General features: G+C 49.0%; 1 protein-coding gene and 1 long non-coding RNA gene across 5 annotated transcripts; one reads left to right on the top strand and one right to left on the bottom strand.

The window, feature by feature from the left end:
• Positions 1-371: 371 nt before the first annotated feature.
• slc4a7 (solute carrier family 4 member 7) lies at positions 372-23,777 on the bottom strand. Of its 4 annotated transcripts, XR_009930757.1 has the most exons (26): positions 17,278-17,467; positions 16,162-16,243; positions 13,671-13,814; positions 13,433-13,571; positions 12,682-12,842; positions 12,226-12,414; positions 10,014-10,126; positions 9,217-9,374; positions 9,033-9,120; positions 8,775-8,921; positions 8,546-8,649; positions 7,991-8,165; positions 7,757-7,890; positions 7,402-7,647; positions 7,160-7,268; positions 6,864-7,025; positions 6,603-6,716; positions 6,341-6,502; positions 5,796-6,047; positions 5,526-5,594; positions 5,260-5,433; positions 5,011-5,142; positions 4,759-4,850; positions 3,729-3,836; positions 2,874-3,197; positions 372-2,695 (listed from the first exon to the last, which is right to left on the bottom strand). XR_009930757.1 is itself a non-coding variant. In XM_062465241.1 (25 exons), the coding sequence occupies exons 1-25, from the start codon at positions 23,661-23,663 to the stop codon at positions 3,116-3,118; spliced, it is 3,381 nt and encodes a 1,126-aa protein (XP_062321225.1). In that variant the 5' UTR covers positions 23,664-23,777; the 3' UTR covers positions 372-3,115. The 4 variants fall into 4 exon arrangements, 2 of the variants coding, with proteins under 2 accessions (XP_062321225.1, XP_062321224.1); XM_062465241.1 differs by lacking the exon at positions 17,278-17,467 and adding an exon at positions 23,619-23,777 and having other exon boundaries at positions 372-3,197; XM_062465240.1 differs by having other exon boundaries at positions 372-3,197.
• LOC134023269 (uncharacterized) lies at positions 21,433-24,371 on the top strand. The gene is made up of 3 exons (XR_009930759.1): positions 21,433-21,545; positions 22,396-22,545; positions 23,541-24,371. It is a non-coding gene; the product is annotated as an uncharacterized LOC134023269 (long non-coding RNA).
• The last annotated feature ends 1,311 nt before the right edge of the window (positions 24,372-25,682 follow it).

Genomic DNA, 25,682 nt, shown 5'->3' with positions numbered 1-25,682 from the left:
CTTGCAGTCTACAGACCAGTCTACAACATATCACAACCTCACAGTCTACAGACCAGTCTACAGCATATCACAACCATGCAGTCTACAGACCAGTCTACAACATATCACAACCTCACAGTCTACAGACCAGTCTACAGCATATCACAACCATGCAGTCTACAGACCAGTCTACAGCATATCACAACCTCAAAGTCTACAATCAACAACAACCCCCACTCATAATTAGATTTCTTTTAAATGGTGTTTGAATAAAACATTTGACAATTTACACGTTTTTTTGATTGCATCAATGTGTCCGTGCGTACCTGCATATAAAAAGTGACCGATAGTGGTTAAATTGCTGCAGATATAACTGAGGCACACAGCCAAGATACACTTTGACATGCTCTTTATTGCTTTACTTCACAATTTCATTGACATAAGTTTTTGCATTTATCATTTCATCACCTCCCAAAGTTGTCAAAATAGTTGAGATGCCACCGATCACTACGTTTAAGAGACTTCCTTTAACAGGTCGGCCCAGATCTGCCTGGTGGGACTGACAGGTGTCAATATGAATCCTACCCTGCATCTTGGCTGCTTCACATAACAGTACTGGAGCACTACTTTGATAATGTGTTCTTCAGTGGCAGGGTAGGGAAGACAGAAAAGACACATGGTAGTTTGAAGTCCCAGACAGTACTTTTCCTACTTGGAAGTATAGCGCTATTACACTTATACACACCAAGGCACTACAAAAAGTAAAAAAAAAGAAAAGAATAATGATTATTTAAAAACAGTAGTTCAAAAATAATATAGACCTCCTGTATTTTTTACCATAACTGTCCTTGAGTGACCAGTAACTGTAAAATAATTTGTTATTTGAGATGGGTTTCCTCCTCTGATAGAATAGATCAATTACTGATAAGGGATCGAGTACTGATAAGGCATGAACTATTAACTGAAATATTTATGATCCTAATTATCTTACAATCTCAGCATTGCTGATTGCTGTTCCACTCTTGCAAGAAGTAGTTGAACTACTACCATAAAAAGAGCATTCATATAAGAATTAACTACAGCATAAGATTGTACAATTATATTTAAGTATGAAGTAAAAAGTTGAATGATTGGCATACATTTGCACTTCAAACATCTGGGACAAAAATACTAAATAAATGATTCAAAACCTTTACAAAACAGTCATTCAAAACAAAAGACATTATTCATAAAACAAAACAGAAAAGAAACCATCACAGTCTTTTCCAGTGTAACATCGGAACAACCCCTCAAACTATGAGGGGAGGGGAGGAAGAAAACATGATGACCAGAGTACATATGTAAGGTTACGAGAGAGCAGAGATGAAGGTGCAGGAAAGGTATAGATAAGGACCTCAATAGGCCCCACTGGTTCCTGAGTCTCATAAAAGAATATCTACTTAGATCAAAAGATACATCTAGTTTGCCCTATCTCTCAATGACATGTGCACCTTAAGTGCACAGATATACATAACAGGACACAGCCATCCACTACATCCCTGCCATCTCTTCCTGGCACCTGAACTAGTTCTACTAAATGACCCACTTAAAATAAATTAAAATGCTTTACATACTGTAACAATAACAATAGCGATGAAGACAATAAAACATAATAATCGGCGCATTAGCCATCTGTAAATATCCCATTGCATGTAAACCGTAAATGACCAATCAGCAGAGGCTACCAATCAGGTAAGACATAATTACCATACAGCCCCACCAATCAGGTTAGGCCTAATAAGCATACTGCCCTACTTGAATCAAGGCAATACCAGACAACAAATCCTTATTCTTCAAAGCCTGTTTGAAGACTAACATTACTCTGATGAATCTGGCCTCCCAAGTGAGTAGGTGGGAATATAAAGTATTACTATACTGACATATTTCCTATGTTAGTTACAATTTATTTAATGAGAAAAAATGAAATAAAATAATGTTGATGAAAAAGGGAAGCTAACTGAAGTTGCAAGCATTTGAAACAATTTAAAGAACTGTTAAATAATCTTAACAGTAGTTTCACGCCAACTCTGTTTGGATTCAGATGTATAAATGGATGGATATGGATAAATGGATAAATAACTTTTATATAAGATAACTATAATGAGACCATGCTAACCCTGAATCAGTAAGGATTATAGTGTTGTCGATGACAGATGTCTTCTAGGCAAGCTTGCCATCACAGCAAGAAATCCCACCTGCTAATAAGGATTTTACAATATAAAAACAGGGAAATAGTAAGTTGTATTTGTGAACATTGATACACAGTCACACTGAGTCTATATCTAAGGTGCTTGATGTCGTTCAACATAAAAATGCAGTTTTATTCATATCATGAAAGCTGTGAGTGAGAAAGGCTTCAGTCCTACTGAACGGCAAACTACATCTGTGTGAGATGTACACCCCGACGGTAACCCTCTCCCACCATCATTCATCCTCAACACCACCGAAATCAACATGTCAGAAATGTGCTCGGACCATTTATAGCCAAGCTTGATAGCATTTTTAAAGAATGAGAATAAAACAACCAAATATTCATTCAGGTGTTGAAACAGCACAGCTTGGATTTAGTTTATGTACCTTTTGCACTATAAAAACACAGAGCATTCATTTAATGTTGTCCAGTACACAGAAACACCTACTATATGTATAGTAGTCTCTGGGCATGTCATCAGTACAACTGGAGATTCATTTGAACCAGGATCCAGGAGAAAGAAGGGAAAGAAACATTTCAAAACCAACAAATAATTTACTGAGATAATAATACTAATACTAATAAGATATACACCTGAAAAGAAGAGTTTTTTCACCATAAAACGATGATATAAAACAGAAAAATTAATCTTTTGCAGACTAACTTTAAGAAAACAATTCAGCTGGCTAAGTGCATGGTGTCCTCCAACCTGCCTACTTGGCTTTGGCATGGCAGCAGCTGCTGAGGAAACAGCCCCCCCTGGTGTAAGGGAGGGGGACAGGCAGCCTGACAGCCCCCCCTGGTGTAGGGGAGGGGGACAGGCTGCCTGACAGCCCCCCCTGGTGTGGAGGAGGGGTAGAAGCAGCATATCAACGCCCCCTGGTGTACAAGAGGGTTTAAGGCAGCTCATAAAGATGTTTCCACATCCACAACCTTGTCCCCATGCTCTCCTTCCAGGTTGATCTTCACACAGGACACCTTCTCCTGGCTGGTGGACACAAAGAAACAACATAATCATGATCATTATCCTTTCATGATCCTCGCCATCATGCCGTCACCATAAATGATTTCCAAAATAGCTTCTGAAATTTTGGATTACTTCATAGCATGTACGTATGTATGGACATTCCAAATAGGATGAATAAACAAAGCATGCTCCTTACTTCTGTTTAACAAACCATAGACCAAATTAATCATTTAATGTCAAATTGACACTTTTGTTTTTACTTCAGTCTGAACTATAAAATTGAAACTGTCCTTCTTCAAATCGGTAATTCCACACTACAAGAATAACTTTAATAGCAAGCAGGAACAACATCCACAATATGGAAAACTTAGTATGGATACAGAACCAGTAATTTATCATTTAATAGTTGCAGTTTCTAGTCATGGTTATCAGCATGACAACCCCAAACCTATGCAAGGACAGAGGGAAGGGAAAGGGTTTGTTTTTTGGGGGGCAAGAAGTCAAATGAAGCAAGGAGACAAAAACCCAGTGAGTTCCAGGAGTCATAGCTACCTTGCGCTGGGTTTCAGAGCTTTGGCACTGTCAGAGTTCATGGCAACAGCTTTCCACATAGCAGTTTTGGCCATTTCATCAGAAATGTTTACCACAGATGGATCCAAACTGCAGGAAAAACACACACCACAGCAATCTCAGCTGCATAAGCCACACACACAGGATGGGAAGCACACTGTCAGTCTGCTTTCTGATGAGGAAAAAACACACACACACACATACAGAAAGACTGACAGTTTCCCAGTGTTGACTTCACGTCCAAGCACGATGTGTGCTTAGATCCTTTCAACATAATTCCAAAGATCATCTTGGAATTACTGCCAACTCTGGCACTGCATTTTATTACACAGTCTATAGTCTGAAGGTCTGAATGATGGCAGTGATGCAAGGCATGTGCTGACACATACAGTATAGTACTCCCTTTCCAGTGTCAAACTGAAGGCTGTTTAGTGCAACACTAATACAGTGTGGTTTAGGTTGTTACAGTGGTTGTCATGGTACCGAGTTGTTCACATGGTTGCTGTGGTGCTGGTGGTATGATAAAGCGGGTTGTGTTCATGCATCCAAATCTGAAACGCTAAACTGAAACACCATACCTGCCCAGATCTGCCGAAGCTGAGCAGACAGGCTGGGCTCCAGCTTTTAGGACTACAGGTAACGAGTCTATACTGTAGGTCTAGTACTCAGGTCTGAGAGAGCGAGAGAGGCAAGACAGCCCAGACTCAGGTTATTATGGGATGTTAATCATGGAAGGCGGGCTGTGTTAAAACGAGGCCAGGGCATTGGCCGAGACAGACCGATCCACTTTACTCCACCCTGACGGACGTGTCCGACGCGATACTGTCACACCTGCTTAGAGACAGACAGGTCAAGACGTTAGCCAGAGACATTTCTCTCTCTCACTGCACTTGAAGCTTTATAATGCTTTATAATGCTTGGTAAGGCGAAGAGTATGCTTGGTAAGGTATCCTGCAGGCGTTCAGGAAACACTGTTCACTGGGTAGAAGAGGGTGCTCCTCTCCAGACTGACCTGACTTTGAGCCCTTTCACAGGGATCTTGAGGACGTCGTCTCTGTACGAGTGTTTCAATTTCAAGTTCTCCTCAAGCAAGCGCTGGGCCTCCTGAGGAGAGAGAGGGGATAGATTAGGAGCACACGCGCGCACGCGCACACACACACGCGCGTACACGTGAAGCATCCCGCTTGTGCAAAGCAAACGTTTTGCTGTTTAGACGCAGCACTGCGGTGTTCCTCCAACCCCCGGCCGTCAGAATGCCACACACCTCCTTGGCCTTCTTGTTCTTGTCATCCTCCTTCTTCTTCTTGCTCTCTGGCATCAGGTCGTCCAGCCAGCTCAGCTCCCTGTTGGTGAAGCAGAAGTCGAGCAGCTTCCGAATGAACACCAAGGCCAGGACCTGGAGGACAGCCGGGAGAAGCCAATCAGATTCATCTTTGTCATAAAAAAAAAAAAAGGGATTGTTTCACCACACCAATCCATCCTCCACATACAATGACAGGGGGAGAGCCCCTACCATCATGGGGAAGACGACAGCGGCGGCGGAGGCCTTGATGACCCAGAGCAGCACCAGGCATGTGAGCTGGACCAGGGTGAACACGTGGACCTTCCACAGGGGCACGTAGCGCAGGTAGATAAGGTCCGGCTGGTGCTTGGCTGGCATCCCAAACAGCTTGATACGGTCAAAGAACTGGGAGGGAAAGGGGGGGATTAATAAGGCTCCCGGTGAAAGACATGCACGCACACACCCACACCGATTGTGAAGACGGGGCCGTGGAGTACCTGGATGCCTTTGAGGGAAGACACGCCCATGTAGAGAAACACCCCGTAGAGCACAGGCATGGGGATGAACTGGAGAGGGGGGGAGGAGGAGAACAAACGACAATGAACGTAACGTGAAGCCCTCTGTGACATTTCATGTAATAAAAAATGTAAAAAAGAAGGGCTATACGAAGTCGACGTCGACGGGATTTGAACTACCCTAGGGTTTCCTCGCTTCAAAAGCCGTTCCACCAACAGGCAAGTTCCCCACACGCCAGAGAGACGTCTCACCTTGAGCACCGACGTCATGAACACGGAGCAGCCCATGAGCAGGAAGATCATGAACCCCGTGACCCTCTGTTCCCGGATCCCCAGGAACTTGGGCTGCTCCCCGGGGGCGGCGCACTCCGACTCCAGCTTCAGGCTGTTGACGTGGGAGATGGAGAGGACGGTGGCCGCCACGAACCAGGGCAGGCCCATGAGGGAGCACACGCCCAGCATCACAGACACCACCAGCAGGTCCAGGTGGTAGCCACAGCCTTTCTGTGGGTGGGGTCGGGGATCGAGGGCAAACAGGCATGCAACAGAACTTCAGTTAACAAGGTGCATGAGGGAGTGGGGGGGTGTTCCAAAAAGTATGTTCTCTCTTTTCAGTTTGTCTCCCTCCCCCTCTCTCTCTCTCCCTCTCTCTCTCTCCCTCCCTCTCTCTCCCTCTCTCTCTCCCTCCCCCTCTCTCTCTCTCTCTCTCTCCCTCTCTCTCTCTCCCTCTCTCTCCCTCTCTCTCTCTCCCTCTCTCTCCCTCTCTCTCTCTCTCTCTCTCTCTCCCTCTCTCTGACCTTGAGTTTGTGCTCCTTCCTGTTGATGATGACGGCGGTGATCTGCTGGTCCATGAAGATGAGGATGGTGCAGAGCAGCGCGGGCACCGCGGCAGCCAGCATCGTCCACCAGGGGTTGCCCCCCAGCGGGCTGATCAACCAGCCGCGGCTCTTGGAGGTGGGCTGGAGGTGGAGCCCAAAACAGCCAGCGTTCAGTGCCACGCGACGCACACATACACCCGGGTACATACATGGGATGATCATCAGGCCCTGAAATGTCTACCTCAAAGCGGTCAGGGACGTGGAGTTTGGGTGAGGGAACTCCCACCATGTAGTCGACCAGGACCATGATAAGGATGGTCAGGAACACGGCAAAGTCACTGATGGAGGAGCGCACCTGGACAACAAAAAAACACAACGTCACCCACGAACCACACCAAGTCTGTAGAGTTCAGAAGTGAGGCAGCTCGGCGATTCCGAATCTTTGGGCTCTCTGATTCGACATGGCGGTGCACCGCCGGGAAGTGTGAGGGAGAGGCTGGACCTTGGTGGGGAAGTAGCGCATGGTCTTGAACTGCTTGAGGAAGGAGGACAGGAAGAAGGTGGTGAAGAAGAGGATGACGGACCAGAAGAGCACGTCGGGGATGAACGGGCCATCGTGCCCACAGGCCGCGCCCACAAACTGACCATGGAGCCTCAAGCACTCCTGGGTGGTTGAACGGACAAGGGAGGGGGGGGGGGGACAGAGATAAGGGGTGTAAGAAAAACATGACCCCTTTATTAATTGAAAAAAAAAATCCAAAACGTGTATAAAAAGCTAGGGAAAACCGACGTGCTAACCTTGACGTCGAGTTCTTCCCAGGATATAGATGACTGGGAGGGGAACCCACTGCTGTTCCAAACCCTCTCCACCTCCGCTGTACTGTTGTCCGGAGGGGAACACTGACACCTGTGACCAGACACCACGTTAAACCACAGAACCGCCTCCTCAAGCGGGAACCACCACAAGCCTCTCGACCTCTTTAGTAAGAGCCGCTGCTCATTAGCCACCCTGCCGCGACCCCCCCTGAGGAGTCGCTTACGTGTAGAAGGTGAGGTTGTCCAGGTGGTTGTGCATGTTGACGGGGTAGAGCTCGCCCAGGTTGAAGAGCTTCTCCAGCGCCTCGTAGATGAAGATGAGGCAGATGAGCGCGGCGAACGCCTCCTCGGTGAAGCGCGTGATGTAGCACACCAGCGAGCTGGCGTCCGTGGCCACCAGGACCAGGCACAGGAAGGCCGTCCACAGGCCGATGCTGGTGCGCAGGGAGAGGTAGGAGAGCCCGTAGTCGCTGTGGAGACGAACAGAGGTGGAGGGGGGGGGGGGGGGGGGGGGGTCAGACACACGCACGCACGACTGCACCCCCCCCGCCCCCCCACGCGCCGTCCTGTCCGTGTCACCTGCAGAACTTGAAGAGGATCTTCTCGAAGACGAGGACGGGCCCGGTGCTCCCCAGGATGGTGAGGGGTTGGCCCGCGAACAGGGAGAAGGCGACGCCCGTCATGGACGCGCCGAACAGGGACTCGATGGCGCTCTGGAGGAACACAGGGGGAATAGGGGGTCACTACAGACACCGTAATGCGACGACTCGATGTGCAATGGGGACGAGACGGGGCTAGGGGCCGCTTCCTCACTATGTTGCCCTTGGTGGCCTCGCCCAGCAGGCCTCCGAAGGTGATGACGGGGGACATGCAGGCGCAGTACAGGAAGAGCACCGAGGCCAGGCACTGCAGGCTCAGGGCCTCTCGGATGTCGCTCCAGTAGAACGGCCACTTCCTCCTCACGTCCAGCACCAGGCCCCCGAACATCCTGAAAGAGAGAGCACGACAAAAGAGAGAGAGAGATTGGGAGAGCGAGAGACAAAACGGTTCATTCTACAAGGTACTCCGGGGTCGATATTGTATTTCGCAACCCTATTATGAAAGAGGACTGCATTGTTCAGCCGTAATATAGGTTACGTAAAAGAGAGATCTCAGGGCAGCCCTCCAAGCTTGTCAGAGCAGCAACTATTTTAATAAGCTCCCCTCTCCACCCACTCTGCATAATGCTGCTATAATGAGCTGCTGGACTCGCACTTCTCCTTCAAGAGGGACTTAGAGCACCATTGTGTGAGTGTGTGTGTGAGAGTGAGTGAGTGAGTGTGTGTGGGTGAGTGTGTGTGGGTGAGTGTGTGAGAGAGTGTGACCCACCTCCCTGTTCTCTGGAGCTCTGGTCCTGCTTGGTGCTCCTCTTTCTGGACCAGGTCAGACGAGTGGGCCGAACCGTTAGGGAGAGAGGGGATTTTCCTCTTCTCCTGTAAGGACCACAGAAGAAGAGAGAGAGAGAGAGACAGAGACACAGAGAGAGAGAGAGGGGGTCGTCAGGACGGGGCGTCTGGACGGGTGGCCGGGACCACACGTGGACCAGCTGCAGCCTCACCTGTGAGGGGACACTCTTGGGGGGCTCGATGCGGATGGTGGGGTCCCACTCCCCCGGGGGCAGGACTGTCACCTGGTCCAGGAACTCGTCGATCCCCGACAGGAGGTCGTTCCTGTCTTTAGCCTTGTAAGCCACATCGTGGAATATCTGTTGAGAGAGAGAGAGGGCAAGAGAGAGAGAGGGCGAGAGAGAGACAGTGGGAGGACAGCGAGGCTAAAACCTGAGGAACAAGAGCGTGTCATCAGAGGTGACTCTTACCTCGTCGGTCATCAGGGTGGCGATGGAGCGCCCTATCTCATGGTACTGGGGGCCCTTCCCATTTGGCCCCAGCAACAGGAACAGGAACCTGTCAGGTGACAGAGGGGGGGGGGGGGGGGGAAGGTTTAGGGAGGCGCACACAGCACCAGGTGAGAGGGGAAGGTTTTGGGGAGGTGCCTGGTACCTGGTGGGCACAGGGACCTCGGTCAGGCCTGTGAGGAGCACGGCGGGGGCCAGTCGGATGAAGGCGATGATGGGCCTCTCCAGGAAGTCCACCTCCCCCACCAGGACGTTGGACGCCTCGGCCCCGGCTGGGATCTTCTTCATGAAGTTCATGTCCACCTGGGAGATCGGGGGTTAAAAAAGGTCAAAAGTAAAGAAAGAAGACCGGGAACATATGACAAGGTGTCGTTATCGATTCTCTTCAAATGGGATTGTGGTCTTACTGCCCACCAGGGTTCCACACAGGTTAAAGTATGTAAATGTGTCTCATGACAAGCCAGAACAGTGGTTCATGTCGAGAGTCAGGCCAAATAACAATAACGGCACGTGAACATTCTCTCAATGTCACGTCTGCCCACTAGATAAGACATGCAGAATTACTTTACACATACCGCACTTGTGCATATACGCTTCATTGCAAAAAAAATCACCAACTCTCTCACACACACACACAATACAGACAGGCGGCACTCCACTGGCAACTTGACAACAAGGGCACTGATTGGACCACAGGCCATGACTGACAGGTGGAGGGACTTACGATAGACCTCCCGGCTTCCCCTCCCCGGGAACCACATCTACAGGGACAGTCGTGCTGAGGGCGGGACAAGGTTAACACTCATCTGACGCACTCACATGTGCCCGCGTGCTTCAGTGGGCGTGCGGCGGGGCTGGTTGTCGTGGAAGCGGGGGAGGGGGGGGGGAGGGGTGCTGTTCTCTGTCATAGCAAGGCTGTGTGTTTTGGAAGGGGAGAGTCACCTTGCTGAAGTCCACCGTGCTGTTCTCCCGGCTGCTGCTCCCGTTGATGCGAGCCTCGCTGGGCTTGCTGCTTTCCAGGTTGCCAGGGGCCGACTGGGGGGACGCCAGGAGACCTGGAGGGGGAGCCGGCAGTAAGACCAGGCAGTAAGACCAGGCAGTAAGACCAGGCAGTAAGACCAGGCAGTAATAGAACTGTTAAAGTTTTCAACATCTTACATTATGTGGTGAGGGAGTAAGGTTTTCTGTTCTGGTCATTCTGACATTACTACTGCTCAATGTTGAGCTTCCCCACACACTTACAGTTGACACTCAACCACCAGCCTAAGAGAAAAACGATGTTCAATGTCCCTGCTCTCTTGCCCTTTCTAGATCTTTCTAACCCTCTCCGAGACACACACACACATGCTCACAGCCAGGAACACCGCGTAGTCAGAAACTGACTCCGTGACATCACAACTCTCTGCTCTCCACTTACAGAACCGGCCTGATCACCTGACACTGGATTCTGCAGCCTGTCTGCGTAACAGCGTGCGTGTTTGTGACTGAACCATAATATGGCCAGCCAACCAGTGAGCTCTGATGCACTCGTCTAGGGCCCTTTCATAGCTTTAACACAGCAGGAGATGCATTGGTAGCAGCGGACACTCACACGTGAGGGCAGGAGGAGAGGAGGGGGGGGGGGGGGGGGTAGGAGGAGGAGGGGGAAAGAGGAGACGGTCGGAGAGATGAGGAGTGGGGGAAGAGAGGACAGGGTTCATGTCATGCCTGCCGTTTATTTGCCTTCAGAAGGAGGGGGGAGGAGCAGCGCTGGGGGATCCTGGGCCGTAAGCTCTTCCCCCTGAGGCGCAGCCGGGCAGGAGCGCCGCCCCCCCACCAACTCCGGGGGCGGAGGGTAGACCACCACCTGGGGGAGGCCCCGGTGCTCCCCGGCCCCCCCGGCCAGCAGCACCTCGGGCTCCGCAGCCGGGGGGGCCGAGGGCGGGCGCGGGGGGGGGGAGGAGCGGCCGCGGGGCGACAGAGGGGGCGTGTCCTGGCGGGTGGGGCCTGCGGAGGCAGGGGGGGGGCCGGGCTGCATGTGGCGGAGGAGGGAGGAGGCGTGTCGGGAGAGGGAGCCACGAGAGTCCCGGGAGGGCCGGCGGGAATGAGGGGGCGTGGCCGCGTTGGAGGAGGAGATGGATGAGGTCCGGCGCAGGAGGGAGAGGCGGGAGGCAGAGAGGCTGTCCCCTACAGGGGGGGGGGGGGGGGGGGGGAGCAGTGTGGGAGGAACATGAGGAGACAACCACAGAGCAGAAAGGTCAGGAGAGGCGGAAACCCCAGAGGAGGCTGAGGCACGAGGCAGCGAGAGGCAGGCAGAGTCAGCCATGGTCAGGCAGGGCAGGGCAAGTCACAGGAAAATGTTGTCAAGGAAAAGATCATCATGTTGGGAAACAACCAAGAGCATGATGAGAAAACGAAGCCAGCACAGTTGTATAATCTGTTGAAACATTCCACCAGGCTAGTAAAACTACCCAGACCACTTGGTTGCATCACACCACAAATTCAGAAATTAGGTCACCAAAAACAGACTTATCCCAGGCAAGCAAGATAATCCGTCAGTCACACTATGACCATTAGTAGTACCACTTCTGTACGAATGGTAATAAGTCTCCGTGGCACAGTGAAGTAATCCTGCCCTCCATGGAACAGGTTCCTCTAAAGTAGGAGATCAACCCTGGAAAGTTCACACACACACACACACACACACACACACACACACACACACACACACACACACACACACGGTACAGGCTGGTTGCTGTGAGTAAATAGATTTATAACAAGAGGCTGATACCAGATCAGCTGATGTACACATGCTCCAGGACCAACACACAAGACGTCCCAATCAAACTCACACTCACGCCCACACACAAGGCCATGCACCAATCACAGAAGCCCGTGGGCCGTGCACCAATCCCACAGGCCCCTTCGTCTCCACACTCCATTTCCTCATCCAATAGAAACTTCCGGCTACAACGACCCCCAGAAACAAGGATCTGGATACGCTACTCCTAACTAACTTCAAGATTCGAACGAGAGCCTTCGGAAGTAGGTCCGAGTCAATTATCCGACGGATCCCTTTCCAAACGGCGGCGGAGACCAACCGCGCGTCGACCCTGCGGCCCCCCCCCCCCCCCCGGTCCAGGAGGAGTGTGGTGAAGACAGGGGCCCTCACCGTTGCGCTCCAGCAGGTAGGGGTCCGAGTGTTTCTTGCCTATGTCGGCGAAGGAGCGCACCAGCGGGATGCGGTTGCTGAGCTTCTTCTCGTTCTGGTGGTGGTGCCTCTTCAGCATGGCCTCGCGCACCTTCTCCCGCTGCTCCTCCTCCAGCTGCTCCGACGCCACCATGCTGTCGATCACCATGTCTACTCGTGTGTGTGTGTGTGTGTGGGGAGAGAGAGAGAAGGGCGGGGAACATTCAGTTTTATGAACTTAAGTATAAACTCTGTTACCAAATAAACTCACGCACGCACACAAACTCCCCTCAACTCTAGTCAATCAGGACCCAAACCTTATCCAATTGCAAAAACATTTGATACAGACACATAATCCACTACCATGCAGGTCGCCACTTCCCACAGATGAGTTCCCTCTCAGACACACACACACACACACACACATCCCTCCCTCACCGGCAATCTCTTCTATGGAGCTGGCCCTCATGTCCAGCAGCACGGTGCCGTTGAGGATGCAGCTGCGCAGCTCGAACAGGCTGTGGAGGGACAGCGTGGCCACGTAGGGCTTGCTCCAGCGCTCGCCCCCGTCCTCCACGTCCTCCTCGAACTTCAGCCACCTACACGCGCAACAACCAGATGCAGACCCCCCCACACACGCACACGTTCATGGCAACAGACAACACGTCATTCATTTACTTTATTTCGCAGACGTTTTTGTCCAAAGCGACAAATAGCGCCTACTCAGGCGTGCAAACGTTAAGCTAGCTCGTTACTGTTCATGCGTATTTGTGTGTGTATGCATGTATTGACACACAAACACGTACGTGTGTGTGTGTGTATACATGTGTGTAAGCGCCTGTGTGAGGCAGGGCAGGCTGTGTGAGGCAGGGCAGGCTGTGTGAGGCGGGGCAGGCTGTGTGAGGCGGGGCAGGCTGCGCGAGGCGGTGCAGGCTGTGCGAGGCGGGGCAGGCCGTGTGAGGCAGGGCAGGCCGTGTGAGGCGGTGCAGGCTGTGTGAGGCGGGGCAGGCCGTGCGAGGCGGGGCAGGCCGTGTGAGGCGGTGCAGGCCGTGTGAGGCGGGGCAGGCCGTGTGAGGCAGGGCAGGCCGTGTGAGGCGGGGCAGGCTGTGTGAGGCGGGGCAGGCTGTGTGAGGCGGGGCAGGCTGTGTGAGGCGGGGCAGGCCGTGTGAGGCGGGGCAGGCCGTCTGACCTGGCCGTCTCCTTCCACTCGTAGACGTGTCCCTCCCTGAAGGAGAGCTCGTCCAGCTCGGTGAACAGGTCGTGGGGGATGTGCTCCTCGTCGTCGTCCTCCGTCCCCAGGATGAACTGCACCCGCTGAGACGGCGTGTCTGCAAGGTCACACACAAGTCAGCCGTCTCTCTCTGCTGACAGTGACACTACAGTACCACGGTGTCATGAGGGGGGGGGGGGGGGGGGGCGTGGCCTACTGCAGGTGGGCGAGTCGCGTCCTTCGTCCCTCTCCGAGCTGCGGTCCCTCCTCTTGCGGTGGTGTTTGTGTCCGCGGTGACGGTGGCGTCGCTTGCTCTCTCGGCCCAGCGGAACGTGGACGCCCACATACACCGCCCGGTGGCCTGGAGGGATAATTACAGCAGGGTGAGAAGGGGGCTGGGGGGGGGGGGGCTCTATTACAAGGACATAACACCCAGGATATATTTTCACTAGCTGGCTTGATCTTAACTGATCTGGCCAGATTGGATTCCATTGTCTTGGTTTCATAGGCTGGGTATCTGAACCTTAACTGTAGAAAACTGAACAGCAGCCAGGCTAAATTAGGTCATTCACAAGCTCCATTACCACTGTTGTATGTCCTCGTTGGGTGATCATAAGCCACGTCTTATGCCACAGATACTGAAACATGCAAACGTTCTAACCTGCATCCAAATACACAACCACAATCAAAAACAACCACCACACACTCCAGGTGGAACGTCAGCCTGTCCAGCCAGCCCCTCTTTCCCCCCCCACGTTCCCCCCCCTTTCTTCCTCTCATTCGTCACAGCAGGGCTAGGTGTGGCAGGCCATATAACCGTGCTGATACGCACGCCGTGGCATGAGTCACTGGGAACACTCCCCCCCGCACCAAACTGTCTCCATGAGTGAAATCTTCCGAATGACACACACCGTCCCTCACCAGAGGGGCGGGGCGGGGGGGAACCCTAATAAGGGAGAGGGAAGCGCTGGCGGGTCTTTGTGCTTATAAACACAGCCTTTATCTGCTCCGGGTCGGCTCCGCCGACCTGCTGGCTGGGTGTCCTGCTGACGTCAATGGAGACCTCAGAGATTAGGACCAAAAGAACAGGACTACAATAGAGTGGAACTTCAATACAACAACCTGGGTGCCCGACTACAATACACTGTCTCACGACCTGCAGAGGTAGGAGCTCCGTGGGAGTCCGGGGGCTTCAGGGTGGGATTTAGGATTGGCAGATGTGATGCTGAATTTAGGTTGAAGATGTCCAACTCAGGTTAGCACGCTGTTTTTCATTGTCAATGCATCGCTGATCAGATCCAGATTACAGAGGTTAACTAGTGTGTAAACTAGGGAACTGACACGCAACTAACTAGCATAGCCAGACTGCACAGGGAGAGAGGAGGCAGCTGGATAAGGCTGGGATAGGAGGCTGGGATAAGGCTGGGATAGGAGGCAGGGGGAGGAGGCAGGGGGAGGCCTTGGAGAAGATTGGCCAGGGCTCCACAGAAACATGGTGCATGTCAACACCTGCTCCCTTATTTCCAAACAACCAGCAATAGGAGTCTACAGACACGCACACACCACAAGAGCACACTTAAACACAGGATGACTAGCAACAACCCTAACACAACATGAATTGAATGAGTCTCTTTGGACAAAGGTCTACCCTCAGTGGCTTTGTAACACACCGTACAAGCATGTGTGTGTGTGTGTGTGTGTCTGAGAGGGGGAGGGAGTGAGGCTGGCTGGCTGGGTGTAATCAGTGGGGGCCAGAGCAGCAACAGCAATTCTGCCCATTGCTGTCAGAGAAGCAGCTACTAACACACAACATTCTCATAAACCTTCTGTCTCTGGCTTGTCATCATGTCACATGTTCAGGTCCACCTGTCCCAGTGTGGACTGTGCCTGATTAGACATTCACTGGAAGCCGGTGTAAGCCAAGTGTGTGTGTGTGTGTGTGTGCGTGTAACAATGGCCATGAATAAGCCTAATGCTCACAATCTTCTGTTGTGGCACTCTCACCCCCATCCTTTCTACCCCCCCCTCCCTCCCTCCCCCTTCTCCTTTCTACCAGCCCCTCTCCCCCCACCCCTCTCCCCCTCCTCCTTTCTACCTCCCCCCCTCTCTCTCTCTCCCCCTCTCTCTCTCTCCCCCCCTCTCTCTCTCCCCCCCTCTCTCTCTCTCCCCCTCTCTCTCTCTCTCTCCCCCCCTCTCTCTCTCCCCCCCCTCTCTCTCTCCCCCTCTCTCTCTCTCTCTCCCCCCCTCTCTCTCTCCCCCCCCTCTCTCTCTCCCCCCCTCTCTCTCTCCCCCCCCTCTCTCCCTCTCTCCCCCCCCCCCCCTCTCTCCCCCCCCCCCTCTCTCCCCCCCCCCTCTCTCTCCCCCCCCCTCTCTCTCTCCCTCCCTCTCTCTCTGATTCTGTGGAATGTGTGTGAACTTCAGGCTCCCAATCATACCAGAGAGAGGCAAACGTGACTGGAACTCAAGGAAGGGAGTCATGAGTAGGCAGCTGTGAGCTTGCGTGTGTGAGTTCCTACTACGGCATTGTGGAAATAATTGTAAAACACCCATGCCCTGTGGCTGTAAACGAATCAGCAGTTATGCTGTTGGGCCTGTTGTCTGCTGCTTCTGTGTACACATAAACCCAGGATGCAACTAAGTAGCCACAGTGTGTGTGGTGGTAAACACAATCTAAGTTGCCACAGTGTGTGTGGTGGTGCTAAACATACTCTCCAGCTCCTCCTTCTCAAAGTTGGTGTGGATGGTAGAACTCGTCTTCCCCAGGTCAACCACGGCTTCGTCATCATTACCCTGGAAACAGACAGTCACAAACAGACGGTCACAAACAGACGGTCACAAACAGAAAGTCACAAAACATCAGCCAGGTTCAGGTTTCAGGTTCAGGTAGTAAACTGGAAACTGTGATATTAGCCCGTCTGTATAACATGGTCTATGGGCATATTGGTAACTAAAGTCAATAAGCACTGGTTACTGAAGAGAAGATCTGCATCAAGTTCCCGGTAACTCTGTCACATGACCGACCCTCATCATCACATCCCTTCACATCCTCTAACCAACACATCAGACAGCATGTCACACGACACCTTCAGAGAACTGAAGTAGACCTCCAGCTGGTAGAACAAACCCCTTGAGTCTTCTAAGCTAGTCAACACCAGTGTTTCCTAAGATCATTTTGCTGTGGTTTCTAACAACACAAGAAAAGACAAGGTAGACAGGAAAACCCATCTCAGACGGACCTCTCCAATCTTCTAGGCAGGTCCAGGCCAGAGGTGTGTGACTGTGATGCTGATGACGATGATGTATAGCTTGCTTTATCTGACCTCCAATGTTGGGGGCTATTTTAGTCATGAGTACTATACCACGTTGGTGCTCCATTTCAGGGGCTACATCTGATTTCATGCAGAGTTTAAAAATAATTGCCACCCATAACACACCACCACAAGCCAAGAACACCCCTACCACTAGAACACCCGCACCTGAAATACCACGCTAACTGGCCCTATGGGGAGACAGACAAGATGGACACGTCTTTGCTGCCTGAATGAAAACGCGGCAGACCGTTAGAAAGACGTCAGTTCCTCAAAAGTCAGTGAAGCTGAACTAGTCTACAGCACCTGGTTATACCCAGCCTAGAAACACCACACTGCATATAAACGCCACACCGCGCGGAAACACCACTCGGCATAGAAACACTATTATAAACTGGATTATTGCGGATTTTGTTCCTCGCAAGTCTTATTCACAAAATTAGACAGCCCTCCTAACTCCACTTAAGTAGAGTTAATCTATAAGGTCACACACACACAGACACACACACAGCATACCAATACAGGCTGAGCTGTTCTTGTGGTCCTCAGATTGACAATATCGCCCCAGAAGTCCTGCATGGCTGGCCCAGATTGTTAGACTCAAATCACATTCAAACTGCTGAGGCTGGACTACAAATCCCAGCCTAAACGGGAGGTTTCCACCGGTTTTCCCCGTAGGAAAATGTACTCTGGAAAGGCAGGCACTGGTTATCATGGATACGGTACATGCGCTCAGTGCAAATATGGCCCATGTGTCTGCCAAATGGCCTTTACATATGTGTGAGTGAGAGCATGTTTGCGTAAGCATGATTGGCTTGTTCCCAAAAGTTGAGGCTTGTTTCGACCGCCTACTGCAACTTCTTTATTTATAGTTCTGTGTGTATTTCTGTGTGTGTGTATTTCTGTAAAGGAGAGTCTGTAGCTGTGTGTATTTCTCTGTGTGTGTAAAAGAGTGTGTGTGTGTGTGTGTGTGTGTGTGTGTGTGTGTGTGTGTGTGTGTGTGTGTGTGTGTGTGTGTGTGTGAGTGAGTGAGTGAGTGAGTGAGTGTCTGTGTGTGTATGTTTAAGTGTGTGTAAAAGGAGAGTGCATATTTGTGTGTAGAAGGAGTGTATAATTATGTGTGTGTATGTAAAGGAGATATTGTACATGTGTGTGTGTAAAGGGGATGCGTGTAGAAGAGTGTGTGTTGTCGTGTCTTTCTGCGTTTGTGTGTACTCCTGTGTGTGCATCTCATGAGCTACAGCACAAGAAAGGGTGCACCACATAACATTTACATTACGTATTACATTTAGTCATTTAGCAGACCCTCTTATCCAGTGCGACTTACAATAAGTACAGGGACATTCCCCCGAGGCAAGTAGGGTGAAGTGCCTTGCCCAAGGACACATCATTTTGCACGGCCGGGAATCGAACCGGCAACCTTCTGATTAATAGCCCGATTCCATAACAGCTCAGCCATCTGACTCATAACAGTCTGAGTTGTGAACTGAAGTGTGAGTGTGGAGAGCTGTGCGGCAGTGACTCGACATGACTACACTCCTCGCCCATGACATTACCATACTCGCCCACGACTGCTACTACGACTACGCCCTTAGCCTGCCTAAGAAGAAGAGAACCCAACGACAACCGTTAGGTGTACAAGAACGATTCTGATGTGACGACGTTCGACAGGAAAACCGTCACGCGAGCTGCAGCACATTTAAACCGCAGCAGTCGAACACGACGCCACATCCTACGCGTTTTGCGTTCTCCACAGCTGTGATTGAGGGGGATCCTGTGCGTGAAACAGAGAGGACAAAGAGAGAAGGTCGAGAGAGGCGAGGGGAAAGCGTGAAAGACGGGGAGGGTGTGAGAGAAAGTGTGAGAGAGAGCGAGTTGAGACATTCCCACAGCTTCGGTGTTTTCCTCTGACCTCTGTGACCTCTGGTCGCTGCACACAGAAAGATCAGATATTACAGTACCTCTAGTCAGTGACCCTAGTCAGAAGGGTCTGACGATAAACAACTGTTAATAATAGCAAGTGAACACAGATAAACTTATGACATCATTCTCTGTATGTTGAAAAGTTTGGGAATTCATTGGCAAGGGATGATTTGGAAATTCGATGTTTCCTTCACAACACAATGTAGAAAGAGCCAGACAAGTATGAAACAGTAGATGGTTTTGATAAATCTACACAGAAATAGCATTGGGTGCCACTTGTCCTTGACCATGTGTCATTCAGTGGCCCAAACAGCAGTGAACCACAAGGCAGCCGGGGAGTGGAGCATTCTGATGGGAACAATCCCCTCAGAGATTATTTCAGCATTGTATCCTGTTAATGAACTGGCCCGAAGGTCAACGACAGACAGAAAGAGGGTCTCATATAGAATGATTTTTCGACACTCGTTAAAACCCCTCAATTCCATAAAGCCCCTGTTCATCTCTAAACCAGCTTTAATTATGGTAATATGCATTCTCACTCCCACAAGCCCCCCTCCCTCCTTGACAAACACCCACAGCCCCCCCCCCCCCACACACACACACACACACACACCCCCGAACAAACACCCATCCCTCCATGCTCGAGCCATCTGGGGTGTTTGAATGAGCACACAAGCAAACATCTTCGAAGAGTCCCATTTAAAAAGACTCAGCCAAGAAACCTACTGTGGGGTGAGAGTATACTGTGGTGACTGCATCACCAGCTTTCCTCTTCCTCTCACTGTCATTCACAATCTCTCACTTTCTTTGTAGAGCAATAAGCTGAGCAAAAGTAAACAACAAAAGCAGGAAATGGAGCTGCAGCATTACAGAATCAACACCAGGTCCTAGAGGGCTCAGGCCCATTACAGGTCACATCAATAGAATTACCATGGCAACACTAACAAGTTAGCTACATGAAAAGATCTAGATTTCTGTAACTAGATCAGGTGATGCCAAGCCTAGGCGAGTCTTCGAGAAGCCTGACCCTCAATTCACCTTTTAGAACTGCCCCCAAAAATACGAGCTTTCTTGCCAATCCTCTCCCTCTTAGTCCTCCGCCCGTGTCCCTTGTTCCCTCCACAGGGCAAGGTAAACAGACTTACCAAGCAACATCTATGCTCTTCCTCTCTCCTCTCCATAACGGTTCGAAACACCAAACTGACTGACTTCCTCCTCGCTCTGCCCTCCCCTTTGTCTGATGCTCCTCGTACTGTACACTGCTAGCACGCATCAATACCAACCTCTCAGCCAGGCTACCCCACAGACAGGGACAAAAAGGTGAAGACAAAGAGAGAGAGAAAAAAAACTAAAAAGAGGGAGTGAGAGGGAGGTAGAGAGCGATGGAAAAGAGATGGATGGAAAGAAGCATACAAAGCAGGGAAGGAGGCAGATGTACTCTAATAACCATCTGGCTGGCCCAGCCAATCAGACAAGGGACTCTTATATTCTAATAGCCTCATACACGCACGCACGCACACACACACACCTTCCGGTCTTAGCATATCAGAGGGAGAGCACAGAAAGAAGTAGGAGGGTGAATAGGGGGGGGGGGGAGCGGGGGATGGCAGCAGGGTCCAGTGTGAATAGCTTATTTATCCAACTCCTGCTTGGCTTTAGGTCACTTACAGGCTGAGTAGACACACACCACTGTAGACAGAATCATCCTGAAGGCCTACAAGATATCAGCTTCATTATATCAATAAGGTCATTTTGATTTGCCTTGTTGGCACACCTCTCAATGAGGTGAAATTTAAGTTTGGGCTTAACACAGGGAAGATGGTTATAATCCTTATTTCTCAACAGGAAAACACATTACTGAAACTGGCATTAAATGCAAACTAAAAACTGACAGCTTGTAGTAGTAGTAGCAGTAATTCCAGGCGAAATTGGAAGTAAATCAATGGCAGACTAATGACCTGATGTATTGATTAGTAGAACAGTAGTATCCAGTCTAGTAAAATGACTAAATAGTCTTTGAAAAGATCAGACATCTAGACTCATGTTTTATTAGTCTGCGATGGAAAGTCTGTTAGGATTATTTGCATGGGTTCTATGAACTGGGTAGTAAAGAGAGCAGAGCAGAGAACTGACTATGGGGCCACTGAGGCAGACAGATGACATGAATAATTCCAAGCCAGTTCTTTTCATAACATCCTGAAAGCAGAGCCATTAGGACTGGTACTCATTTCATATCAACAAATGTTAAGGTTATAGTCTTAGGCACATTCGATTTGATTAATAGATTTGACTGTAGTTAAACCCAGGCCGCACACAGTATCAGTCTTTGGCCATTTCCTCACAGGTCTGGATCCAGAGTGTGGGAACCTCAGTGTGTAAATTGAATAAAATGATGTGACTGACTAATGATGCAGCATGCAGTTCCATCAATAAGTCATAAAGCTGAGCTGCATGGGGGGTCTGTCCGGAGGCACGGCCTGCTGTGCATGGCTGCAGGCAGGAGGAGCTACAAGCCACCACAGCATGATGCTGCAGTAGCCCTGAACCGACATAACCCTGAGCTAGCCTCCCTGTGTGTTTGTTTGTGTGTGTGTGTGTGTGTGTGTGTGTGTGTGTGTGTGTGTGTGTGTGTGTGTGTGTGTGTGTGTGTGTGTGTGATAGCAAAAGAGTGTGTAAATACATGCGAGTGTGTATGCTGCTTTAGCCCTGCCTTTGTCTGCTCAGGCCTCACAGTACAGTAGAGTTGCTGAGCGCCCAGACAGGAACAATGACACACTTCCTGCTGTGTAAAGCTCCCTGACCACGTAGCCCTGTCCCGATGCAGCTGATGCAGATGCAAAGTTGGGGATCGCTGGACAGAGGTGGGAAGCCAATCCGTTACTAAACAGGCAATTCATGTGGTGAGGCCTACACGAGAAGGATAAGCCTGATGGGAACAGAGCTATAACACAAGTTTGAGGCAACATTAGAAAGCTAGGAGCATGGTCCACGGTTACTGTGAGAATATCCCAGTCTTTACGAAGTCTATGGAGTTCATGTAGCTCTAAGAGGGCTCTGAACAACATACCTGATTCAGCCTGGAACACAGACCAAAGGTTGCTATGGAGAAGCCATCACACCAAATGCTGTCAGCAGAGTGCCAAACGCAGATGCTGACATGCACCCGTCAAACTAGGAGTCTAAAGGATGTGGGCTAGGCACACAATTGAGAGCGAAGACATGTATGAGGGGCTGTGTCTGAAGTTGAGATGGACTCAAAGAACTGTTTCCGATTCATCGAAATGAGCCAACTTGTGAAAAGCCATGTTGCTTTGTAACATATGGGTTATTTAAAACCTTCTTTTAGATGAGAGCTGTCCACAGATGAATGTCAATTGTGCATCTGCAGTGTGTTGTGATGGGAGTAAAGTCAAATGTTTGCCTGAGTAAGCTTACTAAAGCTCTCATGTCTGCAGGTACTACATGGGAAACAATAGCCTCAGTACACTCACTCGACTTTCATTTCACTGTCACAAAGACTTCAAAAACAGGAATAGAACTGGTCAAAAAACGGTTTAAGGAGGTTTAGCTGACATAGAAATTGAGCATTCTCCAACTAATGTCAATGAAACCATTCAGTGACCGAACTGTGCGAAAGTTGTTTTGTGTACCACACTCACTCGCAGCTGCTTCTTTTAACGTTGATTTGTGATAGGCCTCTGTGACTCACAGGTGCTCAGTCTCCGGGGCGTCATCAGAGGGCATCACCAAGGAGGCCTTACAACACAGCCTTAACAGGGTCCCTGGGCTGTCTGGTAGGAAGATGCACTTGACAACTTAGGAGGGAATATCAGCAATGGTATGATTCTGTGCTAACATAAGGTATGTGGATGGTACTGTACAAAAAGTAGGGTTGCCTTGGCTTTATAAAAACAACCAGTTATTTGTAACTTACAGATGAACTGTAATCACACAAGAGTGGAATGAGTCCTTTATACGTGTCTTGCTTCAAAAGGAAGCTGCTCTAGAAGTAGCCTAGGTTTGTTGGCAAGACATCTATCAACACTCATATTAGGTTCTGAGGGTACGGCAACAAACGTTTATAATACTTGCTCCTGAACCAAAGTCTGGTACACTGAGTTTGGAGTAGGCTTACGTACTAACAAAGGATGACCTCATTAGATATTGAACTACGATTTCTAAGTATTTAGGTATGTTTCCATACTATTCGGAAGACACATTATTCAAGACATTGTATTCCCTTTCAGTGTTTCTCTGTCTGATACTGTAAGGGGTTTAACTGTCACCCAGATATGATCAGGAACTGTCCAATACTGATCTTATATTACACACTAATAAACAATGACAATCTTCAGAGCAACACGTGTAACAGTCTAAATGTAAGTTTGACTAGCAATCCTGTGGCCCAAACAGCAAGTAAGTTTTTCCCATCGCTACCGGCGAGTTTCACTGATCTTACAGCAAAAAAGACACACGCGACTACGAACCTCGCGACCTCGGAACCGCGCGCACATCCTCATTCACAAAGAAATTAGTTTTGTTGTCTTATTTGAATATGATTAGCGTGTGAATCATCACTGGGGAGCAGACGAGACTGACTGGAGTTGACTAACGCTACTTCCTGGCGAACACATGGTCCCCCCCCCCCGAATAACTAACACCGACAAAGACCTCCTTCATTTTAGATAAGATGTATGTTTCGGCACAAAAAGGAAAGTGATGCTAAAATACGAGAAACTCCATCTCCATCTATGCTTTTTGTTGTAGCAGACAAAATGATAGCATGCGACTGGAGTGAACCCCCAACCCCCCTTTCTTCCTCTTTCCTTTCTCTAAAAAATTGTGTCTGAAAGCAGAGAAGTCAGCCAAGCCAACAGGTATCGGAGGCTAAAAACTACCGTTACAAGATAAACAAAACACTCCTGGTTCCTCACCGATGTCAGAAGGGGTCGCATCTGCTCGCTCATCTCTTGTTCCATTTTCCAGACTTCGTGGGACCACTCTTCCCTATCCGTAGGCAATTTGAATGTAGAACTCCGAACTGCCTTTTTTGACGTGTCACCACCGCCACTACAACGACTGACAATTATAACTTAGAAGTGTAACCCGCCCTATTTTGATTGACAGTTTATTTCTATATTCAGAACGAACCAGTCCCTTTCTCCATCCAACAAATGATATGGAAAGCCAAAGAGGCGGGTTTGTGACGCCCATTGGGGCGGAGCTTGTAACAAAAGCCGTTGGATGCTGTTGATTCAGTGTGGTTCATAGAACTGTGTTTATATCATAATTTTTGCTTCAAAATAAATGTTTCAAATATTTTGAGAGAAAGCGTTGTTTTGGGGATGAAGCATTCCATTGCCCAACTCCATTCAGTTTGATATTGTTGTATGACTTGTGACCGAACCAAGATCAGCCAAGCCACAAACTTCAATCAATTACTAAAAGACAGAACCGTCCAATTTACCTAACTCTGAACTGGAAATGATTTGTGCTGAAGTGTGAACTGTGACAAGAACTTCTGCATGTATCGGTTCTTGTAAGGAGCTTATAAAAGATTAGCTGATTCCTATTCATGTAGAGTTTACTCCCGTTGTTAGTGTTGGCTGATTTAATCCTGAAGGATTACTTCAAACCTATTCATGTTCCAAGTCTCACAAGAATGGTAAAACAGTTTCTGTATTGAAACAGTCTTCAATATTTTATTAAACTATATGAAATATAACAAAAATAAATGTTATCCAAATTAATCACAGTGTCATCTGGGACAAGTGTGTGCCTTTAATTGACTGCGTGTGACTGTATGTGAGACTTTTCTGTAATCTTATTAGTTTGGGTTCAGGTTACACCTTTGTATCTAATTCCTGGAAGCGATGGAGAGGCCAGCTACACAGGTGGGGCCAATAAATTAGCCTTTTTAATACCTTCTCCAGCCAAGCTTCAAAGGTTGCCAGGCTACACCTAAATTAATATTTCAGCCACCTGCTGACCCTTAAGGTAACATTTGTGTTTTAGATTCTACACACACCTCTTTAAACATTGGAAAGATCATGGACGTAGGGCCCTATTGTGAAAGAAATCTTTATTTCATAATCCCAATAAAACAATTTAAAAAAAAACACAGAATTCAGGTAATCAACATGTTATGGGGCTTATACAGTATATGCAATTCCACAGTTATAATATGAAACATTATGGAGAGCAAAACACATTTGGTTTTTAAGCACTCTATAACAGTTAGGAATTCAATATACATTACAAATGACATACTGTAATTGATTCATCTTTTTCATTTCAATAACATGAATGTCCCCACAGCATAAACTCAGATTATTATTGTAAACATGCTACACAACCTAAACAGTAGGCTTAATTTAGCAAAATATTTCATTAGAATAAGTATTCACTTTTATCCAAATCAATTTGATTCTCAGTCTGCCACACCACTATAACTCCTAAATTCTCCGTGTTCTTTGGACCTGTTCATGCATTTGACAACCTTTATTGCTTGACCATTTGTAACTCCAATTTAAATTTAAATTAGCTATTATAATTAACTGAGGCACACACTATGTTTGGCGCACATGGAAATTAAAATCATACATCAAGTATCACAGATGCTTAGTTTCACTTATAACTTAAAAGCCTTATAAAATGACTTCTGCTCTGCTTTGTGCCATTGTCAGTAATCATACATCTGTGATTCTACTGACTTTAGGCCCAGGTAGTACATCTCAGTATCATGCAGATTGAGCAATAATAATCATAAATCATGTTACTTTAAATTATAACCACAAATCAGCAACAAAAAAAAGGCCTTTAAACAGAATGTCTATGCTGCAACGAAACTTGTCCTTTTTGAGCACACGCCTCTGACAGATATTAAACCATTTCCTGCCAGCCACCTCAGGGACCTCTGACAGCATTGTCCTGGGTGTTCCTGACTCTCAACAGCTTACATCGGAACCGCATACCAGACCAGCATCATTCCAACCTCC

Source organism: Osmerus eperlanus, chromosome 7 (genome assembly GCF_963692335.1).
Source record: "Osmerus eperlanus chromosome 7, fOsmEpe2.1, whole genome shotgun sequence".
Lineage (NCBI taxonomy): Eukaryota > Metazoa > Chordata > Actinopteri > Osmeriformes > Osmeridae > Osmerus > Osmerus eperlanus.
Note: the sequence above shows the minus strand (reverse complement) of the source record. Positions and strands in the feature narration are given on the sequence as shown.